Source organism: Sparus aurata, chromosome 8, assembly GCF_900880675.1.
Source record: "Sparus aurata chromosome 8, fSpaAur1.1, whole genome shotgun sequence".
Classification (NCBI taxonomy): domain Eukaryota; kingdom Metazoa; phylum Chordata; class Actinopteri; order Spariformes; family Sparidae; genus Sparus; species Sparus aurata.
The window spans coordinates 13764219-13773762 of NC_044194.1; the positions used below are offsets into that span (position 1 = coordinate 13764219).

At 40.9% G+C, this 9544-nt stretch overlaps 1 protein-coding gene and 1 long non-coding RNA gene across 2 annotated transcripts; one reads left to right on the top strand and one right to left on the bottom strand.

The window, feature by feature from the left end:
- Positions 1-91: 91 nt before the first annotated feature.
- sigirr (single immunoglobulin and toll-interleukin 1 receptor (TIR) domain) lies at positions 92-8943 on the bottom strand. The gene is made up of 10 exons (XM_030425542.1): positions 8696-8943; positions 6412-6690; positions 5982-6189; positions 5559-5689; positions 4644-4784; positions 4408-4551; positions 4043-4145; positions 3726-3876; positions 2529-2706; positions 92-791 (listed from the first exon to the last, which is right to left on the bottom strand). Exons 1-10 carry the CDS (start codon positions 8763-8765, stop codon positions 619-621), a joined length of 1578 nt encoding a protein of 525 aa, XP_030281402.1. The 5' UTR covers positions 8766-8943; the 3' UTR covers positions 92-618.
- LOC115586476 (uncharacterized) lies at positions 8481-9130 on the top strand. The gene is made up of 3 exons (XR_003984881.1): positions 8481-8601; positions 8702-8796; positions 8871-9130. It is a non-coding gene; the product is annotated as an uncharacterized LOC115586476 (long non-coding RNA).
- The last annotated feature ends 414 nt before the right edge of the window (positions 9131-9544 follow it).

A 9544-nucleotide genomic window follows, 5' to 3' on the forward strand; every position in this document is an offset into this window, starting at 1 on the left:
AGACCTGCCCTGCTGCACCCTTATTTAAGCACTTATTTCACTGCAAGTAATCATTGCTCCATGAGGACAGAGATCACCAGGCCCTGCAGAGTATTAGCCAGACATTTTGTCAATCTGCTTTATTAGCGTGACTGCCATGTTGTCATCACAGCAGGGTTAAATCACACACAAAGCCTCCACCTGTGCAGAAAAGGTCAAGAACTGTGAATTCTTCAGTCATGAGTGTCCTACTGCTCCACTCGACGTACAAACGGATACCAGTGTTCAAATTTGACTTTAGGAGCCTCACATGTATTTTTCTTTCCTGTCAGCTGTCAAATTGAGACAAGAAAAAACCGAAGCAGCAGATGATCTTTTCTGACGTTGCTCTGCCCTCTGCTGGGGACTTCACAAGAAACCTTGGATGTGAAATAAAAATCATTACAAAATTATATATTATATATGTTAAGGTAATTATTCTCCTGATTGACACAGATAATTCAGATAATTTCTTGTACAGTTTACAGTAAAATCAGTAAAAAACAGCAAAAAAGTCTTTGGTAGTTAGAAACAATGAAGTTAACACTTTGATTTTAACGCCACTTTGTACAGGAAAGACACAAATGAGGGGACAGTGGATCACATGTCCTCCTCAGTGACAAGGCAGTAGAAGTCTGAGCGGGCTCCGTAGTTGCGTGATCCCAGATCCGATACGTCGATGTCTAAGGGTTTGGGCTCAGCTGTAGTGATGGTAGCAGTGGGGAGGACAGGAGCTTTACAGGCCAGAGCCTTGTACACAGGGAGACGCAGCCCTGCAACAAAAAGACAAAAAAGATTAAACACGTATCCTTAACAAAGCAAGGGCATTATATTTTTCACTGATTAACTGTTGGAGCTGTAACATTATGTATCATTCTCCCCTGAACTTTAATGACTTGGTTTTGGTCATATAAATGTTTTTGCAACAGGAAGAGACACATTTAAGGATAACATTCTTTTTTACCATACAGGGACAATATGCCACACCTTGACACATTAAAGAAGCAATACATAGGACATTTAGTACGAGACAAAAAACGTATGTACTCAAATCATGCATCATGTATTGCAGGGACATATAACCAGTGAGCCCCAGCCCATCCTTTCTCTTAAAACCCCTCTGAGTGCCCAGTCCTGACCGCTGGCTGCACAGTTAACTGAGCTAACTAGCTATTAGCAGCTACAGTTAGCAGTTTATCTGGTGACACGTTTCATCTTGTTTGGCATATGAACTCAAGAGGTGGCCAATTCTTACATATTGCACCTTTGAAGGAGTAGTATGACATTTTGAGACATATATATGTCTTGCTTGTGGAGATTGACACATCTCTAATTTCTGTTCACTTTCCTTTTTCCTTTAATACCTTTTCTTTACCTTTAAACTTTTTAATGCTATTATACTCACCCAAAAATTGGAAAGTGTACTTGTCCAACTGGTATAAAAAAATAAACATCTCGACTCCTGATTCATTATTGAGCCACAGCCAGCAGCCGGTTAGCTTATAGTGTGTACAGGCACAAAGCCACAGACCACATGTACTTTTTTGCTGAAATGAAGCAACAAACTGACGCAGGAAACTTGTGATACAAATCAAAATTGAGCTGGCCTCAACTCGTCAGTGGCCACACTTGGCAGTTTTGTAATTCTGAACATAATATTAGCTTAGCATAAAGACTGGAAATGTGGAAAAAGTTAGCCTGGCTTTATCCAAAGATATTGAAATTCATCTACCAGAGTAACTCTTTGAAATGGTGTTAAAACACAAGTTCTTACGTGTCAATTAGTGAGCTTTAAATGTGCTGGTGGGCAGATTTTGTTGCCTTTTGGAGTGAGCCAGGTTAGCTGTTTTCATTCTTTGTTAAGCTAACTGCTTGTAGTTTCATGTTTAAGAGTAAGATAAAACTGTGATATCGATCTATTCATCTACCGCTTCTGCTCTTCTTCTAATGCTGAGCTGTTCCTCTAACATGAAAGCATTTCACCTTTATATCTACTTCACCTGTCTTGATACAAAACATCACAGACAAGATGCTCTAGCAGATGTGCAATCTCATCATGTCATAGGATTTACTAGTTCTGAGGTTAAAGATTAACTGTACATGAGTCTGTGTTTGTTGATTCAAACTAGTCTCAAATTAGATCATGCAGATCAGGTTTTAATGGCACACTGCGTGCTGACAAAGAGAAAAGGTCTCTGTTTGACTGAGGCAAGAATACAGGCCGTAATGTTTTATATTCAAGCATTTACATCTCTGGATCAGTGTTAGTACCTGCCGGTTGTTTGACATGAGCATGCTTGCCTCAGTATGTTGTCTAAGTATTGACTTTACAAGTTTAAATTACATTCAACTTGCAGGGTTGGTAGACATTTCTTCATTTGCATGTGCAAAACAATGAACGGCATTTTTCATTTACGCAAATGTTTTTTTTTGCATAATTATAATCATGTAAAGATTCCACCTAACAATAGTGCTTGAGGACTGTTTGGTCCAGTAGCCCTGGTTCTTACCCAGATCTCCAGCAGGGTCAGTGTCTGAGCTGCAGTCCAGATAGTCGGGGTTGAGGGTCAGCATGGGGTCCTTGTCGTCTTGTAGCATCGTCTGAGCGTCGCCTGCAGACTCACTGCGGAAGACGACTTTGCGAGGCATCGCTAAGGCGAGCTCCTTCCAGAAGACCGAGGAGGGAATCTGTACACACCGAGCACACATGACACAACACACGGCACATTACACCAGGCTTTACTTGAAAGGTTTATAACATTGGTATATTCTGGAGAATTTTAATTCTTATTAAGATTTATATTTCTTTTGAGCTAAATGGCGCTCTAAACACATTTTTACTCTGCCACAGCTACACAGAGCAAAACCTTAACAACAACAACAACAACAACAACATTTTGGTATGCTGGCCTTTATCAAGTTATTTTACAAGACAAAAGAAGACAACATCTTAGCTAGGTTGAGAATCAGGTCACACTACAGGCTGACATCACTCAGAAAATAATATGAATGATACCCGTGGCAATAAACTAACACTACTGACTAATAACACTCATTATTCAAACAACACAAATTTTTATGATCACTTCATGGGGCCAGAAACCTCTGGCCCCATGAAGTGATTATTTTGGCTCAATAAGTCAACCAACCAAAGATGGTTTCTCCTAGATTGCAAGTAAAGATGACAGTGTGCTGGGGTTTTTGTTCCGATTTTGCAACAACTACAAAATAATTTCCACTGCATTGATAAATCAACTTCATCAATATGATACTTTTGACCTCATTATTAGTTTGTACATGCTGGGTTCAGTTGGAGGAAGGCGATACTTTCAAGTACTGATCAGGATTCAGCCAATTTTGAATCAAAAGGTGAGATAAGCCTCACGTTCTATTTAATGTTATCTGATCAAACCAAACCCGCATGGCCATAAGAAAGCAGATCTAGATTAGTGAGTTTTTAAATGTTAAATACTCACAAAAAAAATTATGTTTTTCTGAACTCTGATTGCTGCCCATTAATTTAAGTCTTATAGCAAAACACTTCAAATTTAAAGCAGAATTTTTAGAGGCTTTTAGAGATCTTAAAAATGTCTTTTCACATAATTAATTTAACATAATAGTGGCTTCAAGGGGAAATACTCTACATACTACATATTTTGCACATATTTCAACTGTACATATATTACAGTATATATACAGTATCTTACCACGGAGTTGTGCCTCCAGGTGAGTATGGTGAGGCAGTGCTGATGCTCACTGAGCAGCTGCTTGATCTCAGGCCTCATGCGTTTGGACTGACCATCCAACATGATGAGGATGGGACGCTCACATATCTCCAACAAGTGCAGAAGGCCCTGTCTGAAAACACATGTACATCATGATGGGACACAGTGTAGACTCTGCAGTAAACAGCAGCAACACTGACCTCATGTGGTGTATTACAATGATGCCGCTGCGATTTTTTAGATACAAAATATAAAGTGTTGTTTGTTTCAACATTCAAATGAATCCGTGTGAGTCTGACCTGAAGTTATTGGAGCACCAGTCCTGATCAAGGTAAGCGTGAGAAAGCAACACGATCAGACGGCGAGAGCGACTCATGTTCATCAGCAGCTCGGCAGAGGGCTCTGGAGATACATAATATTGTCGTTCATAGATCAGTGTTAAAAGAGAACAATTTGTTACCGGGGAGCTGAAAGGTCTTAAAATTAACATGAGAGAAACTGGTCATGTGTTGCAAATGTTGCAGTTTGCATTTTTCAAATTGGTTTTACAAGCTGCAGGATATCATGATAATGAATGTGGCAGCAGAATCTTAAAATCCTGCGTTATGAAGATTAAAGGCAACAGAAACTTTATAAACAATCGGTTGTATATCAGAAGTCTTACCTGAGCCAGGTAGGATTTCGTTTTCATTCAGATGCACCTTGTATGTATTTTTATTCTCCAGGTGAGGTTTGAGAATAAAGTTGACAAACTTCCTGTCATGATCATTGTTCACATAGGAGATATAGGCATCATATAACTTGCCATCTGAGGACATGGAGACACACACACAGTTGTGTTATTACTACAGTCTTATACATGAGTATAGAAACCTCATATCACATCAACAGAAGTCTCACCATTAAGTTCATAATCTCCGTAGGAGTTCTTGTACCAGAGTTTGATGTTCAGGTGACACCTGGAGTACACAACAGCGGCTACAGCCAGGAGGAGGAGGAGGAGGATGGCTGCAATGACAGCAGCTGTGTGGCTGGGGCTGCCTGAGCAGGAAGTAAGCATCAAATTATCAACCAATATTGAAATTAAAAAAAGTATGTCACTATTTTAAGTATCCATCCACTGCGAGCGAGTCGTCATAGTGTGCGTTGCTGACTGACTTTCTCATCATAGTTTTGATGCATCAGGTCTACAATGTACTTTCTGGCGTAGATACAAGACATGACTGGTGCTTCTCTTTATATATGGCACCTATTCACTATTTTCTCCAATCAACTTCGTCCCATTTGCGTGGCAGGTCGGCCAGTTGGCCCATGCAAATATCCCCACCCTTTGGTGGCCACAGTTTTCACTGTAGGAGGCTTACATTTGACATGGAGGGCGAGTGTGTGTGTGTGTGTGTGAAGGTGGCCCCACTCCAATCTGATCCCTACACCCTCCAGTCACACTTACACCTGCAGAGGGTCTCTTAATTAAGGGGGAGGGACTAGATACCTTTGGGACACCTTGTCCGACAAAAACAGGAACATTCACATGGCCAGTGATACACATTTTTACATATTTGCAAAAATAAATTTTTTGGAAAGACTGGTCATGAGCCAAAGGACAGATGATTAACTGTTTGTGTCCATTGGTAAAAAAAAGAGCTGTTGCAATGGTTTTGTACCCACACAGGCTGTCTATTAGACTGTTTGTGTGAGATAGTTTTTCAAATATAATTCTTTCAGGAGGTAATTTTTTTGAGATAGATAACACTAGTTGCAGGACAGCACGTAAAAGACCCAACATATGTAGGACGGTATCTTAACTCGACTTACTTATTGAACTGTCGAGGCGAAAGTCAGAGGAAACGTTCCTCACTGTGCAGCTGTAGAGCCCAAAATCGTCCAGCTGTCTGAGGGTGATCACCAGTAGACTGTCTACCATCAGCTGGCCGGCAACAGGAGACCTGAAAAGTAGGTCAGGAAACTTGAGCTTACTTCAACTCTCAGACAATTTTTTTGAGGCAGGTACAATCCAGATTCCAGAAATGTTAGAAAGCAGGGTAACCAAAAATAAAAACAGATTACTTTCAAACTGTGTTTAGAGACAACTGTTTTGTGAAGTGTTCCCAGGCCCATGTATTAATCTCAAACAATCGAATGTTTTATTTATGGTTTACACAGCTTCCCAATGTTTTTGGAATCAGGGTTGTATGCTATAAATGATGAAAAACTGATGTCTTAAAATTTTCAAATCACCAAGATGAAGTATTCTGTGTGTAGAGTGTGTGATTGGTGAGGGGTTGGCCATCTTTCCTCCACTGCAACGTGGTGTCACATTGCCCCTCTGTTGGGTCCCAGAGGAGGAGGGCGGTGCAGTTCAGTATCACAGAAGATCCCACATTCCTCCAGAGTCTGGTCAGGCCCCCATTAGGTTTAAACTCTGGGGCTTTGGAGCACTGGGACTCTGTGTGAAGACATACCACTGTTATCTGTGTTCACTTCAGACAATAGGGGCCTTCATGTGCACTGCACGGCAGGTTGAAACAAACTGCCTTCCTGCAGGTGTAACCGTTCAACTAGCCTCTTCAAGCACATGAAAACTCTCATTTACTGCAGAGACAAATAACAGCTTACAGAGAGAGCCACAGATGATTTCATTGCACTATCACATGGGAATAATATGTACCTTTAACTATGAGACGCACAGTGAACGAGGCGGTGCTGTTGTCCTGTCGCATACATGTGTAATTCCCTTGGTCCTCCAAGCTGAGGATGGAAAACTCCAGGGAGGCCTTCCCTTCCTGGGCGACAAGCTGCTGGCAGTCCTTCTGCCAGGTCAGCTTGAGCTGCGGGGAGCTCTGGGGCTGAACAAGCTCCAGGGGGCAGTCCAACCGATACGGAGGTTCTTGCTGCCCCACATAGAGCACATGCTCCTTAAACCTGCTCTCATCCACACAGGTCTGAGCTACAAATAGAGACAGAGGGAGTTAGAATAGTCCTTGTTACATTTATGATGCAACAGCTAGACTATTTCTGTACAAAAAGTGACTCTAATTCCTCAAGTCAGGGACACATTCAGAGCTGCAACTACTGGTTTTGACCTCCACCAAGGAGGTCATGTTTTCGTCTGTGCCAGTTAGTTTGTTGGTTTGTCAGCAGGATTAAACAAAAACTACTGAATGGATTTACACAAAACTCGGATGGAGGATGAGTCTCGGCCTATAATATATCCCATTGACTTTTAGTCAAGATCAAGGTAAAAAGAGACAGAAAAAGGAATTTTTTCTCACTTTCTTTAACATTGTGAGATTGTGTTCTTTTGATTTTTTGTTAATTTCTGAGGGAAAAATGCATGGAATTTGATTAAAAGCATAATGTTTTTTAAGCCAATTTATGGTAGCAGTGCCAATATACTGAGAAAACGACGATTGAGAAACCAAATAGGGCGACATACCGATACTGATGAGAACCCTAATATTCAAAAGTAAAATACTGATAACGATGGCATACATATAAATCAATATCATGTAGATACACACCACGTCATTTCTATCCATTCGTGCGTTGTCACACTGTTGTGACTATGTGCTACTTTGGCTCTGATGCAGCATCCTCTCACACAATGCACCGCCCACAACACTGTCTGATTGTTCACACGTCAAAATTACCGGTTTACAAACACTGACTAATCTGTATCCGCAAAGTAACTAGTAACTAAATGTATCAAGTAAAAGTAGTGGAGAGAAAGTTTAGAGTAGCAGTAAATCGAAAAAACTCAAGTAAAGCACCTGAGAAAAGTATACTTTAGACCACCATGGTTGTTGACACAGAGAGTTTTGTTTTACTGCAGTTGAATATCGGTCGTAAAATTATTCTGTCGCCTTGATTTATAATAATCTGTATCGGCCTTGAAAAAGCCAGTCAGACGATCCCTAGTCCTATATATAGATATATAAACAAATGTTCATTTGCAGTATGTATTACAGTATACCTTGAAAGTGGCATATGGCTACAACTTTGTTGACACAGAGCACCGATCCTTTATGAGGCCAGGGTTTGCTTTGACACCTGAGCTGCAACCTGCCATGACCTGGCCTGAACTGACTTTATAATGACTCAAATAAAAGAATAAAAAAATAAAAGTTGATTAAATGTGTCCATCATGTCATAGTCTCGTCAAAATAGGAGTGTTAGCTGTATTGTATTGTCACGTCTCTACTTCATGGTGTGTAACCAAAATCGAACACTAATGGTGTGTCTAATGGTGCATGAAGGTGAACTTGTTTACTCTTTCACCCTGGCAGAGTGAGAGCAAAGTGCTTTTTGCTGAATGAGATGGCAGCACTGACTCTTCTTTGCTGTTCGAGGACATATTCAGTGCGTACAACTCTCACATCAGCTGACTGCTCCTGTGTAAGGACACATTTAAGACACATCTGAGACAGCCTGACTGTCCGCTGGAAACCTGTTTTTCAGACTGTTCTGCGCATGCGCCCATCGTGACTGTTGGTGACCAAAACCGACAAATAACTCGAACGACTGCCCTCTCAGGTTCCTTCCCGTCTCTGTTCCCTCCCTGGTTCCTTTCAGGTCCTTCTCTCTGTTCCTTCTCTCGTCCCTCTCTGGTTCCTTTCAGGTCCTTCTCTCTGGCCCCTCACTGACTTGCTTTGTTATGTTTTCCTTGTTTTAAAACAAATGGACATATATCCGGATCCAAAGTCCGGGTCTGGTCTCCATGTTGCCAAGCAACATCATGTGACCGTGTGTCAGGTACTGACCCTGCACACACACTTGACCACATGTGTACTGACCCGGTGTTTACCCAGCCGGCATCCCGTCAGTCTGAATGACTCATAGTTCATTAAACAGTAACACGGTGAATCCTATGAACACACTCAGAGTATTTAAAACTAGAGTAAACAATGAAAGCGTTCATATGATTACAGTAAATACATGTTATTCTTCCTTACCGGCAGCGAGGAGAGTCTTGTCCCACTGAACACAGCACACCAACAAGAAAGCGACGTAAATCACAGCCATGAGCCGCAGTCTCCCTCCTCCTCTTCCTCAGGTGAGAAATTAACCGAGTGAAGATCGGACCTGACCTACATCACTGTCTGTAAGTAACGCGTTACTTTATTACAGTTTAGTTACGTGGAGCGGAGCCGCAGAGGCGACTGTGTAGACGTCCGACTTCTGGTTGATCACCTGCACCTGTAGAGACCTGAAACTCTGCTGCCTATTGGCTCCCCGGGGTCACGTGACGCGTGCACCGGCTTTCACCTGCGCTACAGTGAAACTGTAAAAAGTGAAGACAGGTTGTTGGGGGAAACTAAAACAGGATACATCCACCTGTATGGAAGCCATTTTCCGCCAGTTGAATTAAAACAAAGGATGAAAACTGAGCCTTGATGAGAATATTCCCAATGTATAGTTATTATGTAGACTTATTATAAGTAAAAAAAAGCCAAAGGTATGTGATAGAAAGTTCACAATTATGTGATAAAAATAATGAGAAATAGTGAAAATCATTAGATCAATCGTGGAAATTATGAGATGAAAGGATTCATTTTGAGAGTCATATAAAGTGTCATAAATATGACATAAATCTCATAATGACTTGTTAATTTTGAATTATGACATTTAGTCTAAGCATTGTAGACAGGCTTTTATCTCATATCTCTTCACTCATCTCAAGCTGGACTTTAAATAAATCTCATAATGGATCTCATAATCATGATTTTTTAAAATCTCATAATACATCTTTAATATCATAATAATGACCTGCATAGGATATGTATACACACAAGGGTGTGTAT

What these genes read in the sequence shown, in the direction of transcription:
- sigirr (XM_030425542.1), bottom strand. Translation starts at nt 8,765, where the DNA reads ATGGCTGTGATTTACGTCGCTTTCTTGTTGGTGTGCTGTGTTCAGTGG. An exon ending in TGTGCGTCTCATAGTTAAAG is followed by an intron (nt 6,190 to 6,411) that starts GTACATATTATT and finishes GTCTTCACACAG; the next exon opens with AGTCCCAGTGCTCCAAAGCC. An exon ending in TCGCCTCGACAGTTCAATAA is followed by an intron (nt 4,785 to 5,558) that starts GTAAGTCGAGTT and finishes CTTCCTGCTCAG; the next exon opens with GCAGCCCCAGCCACACAGCT.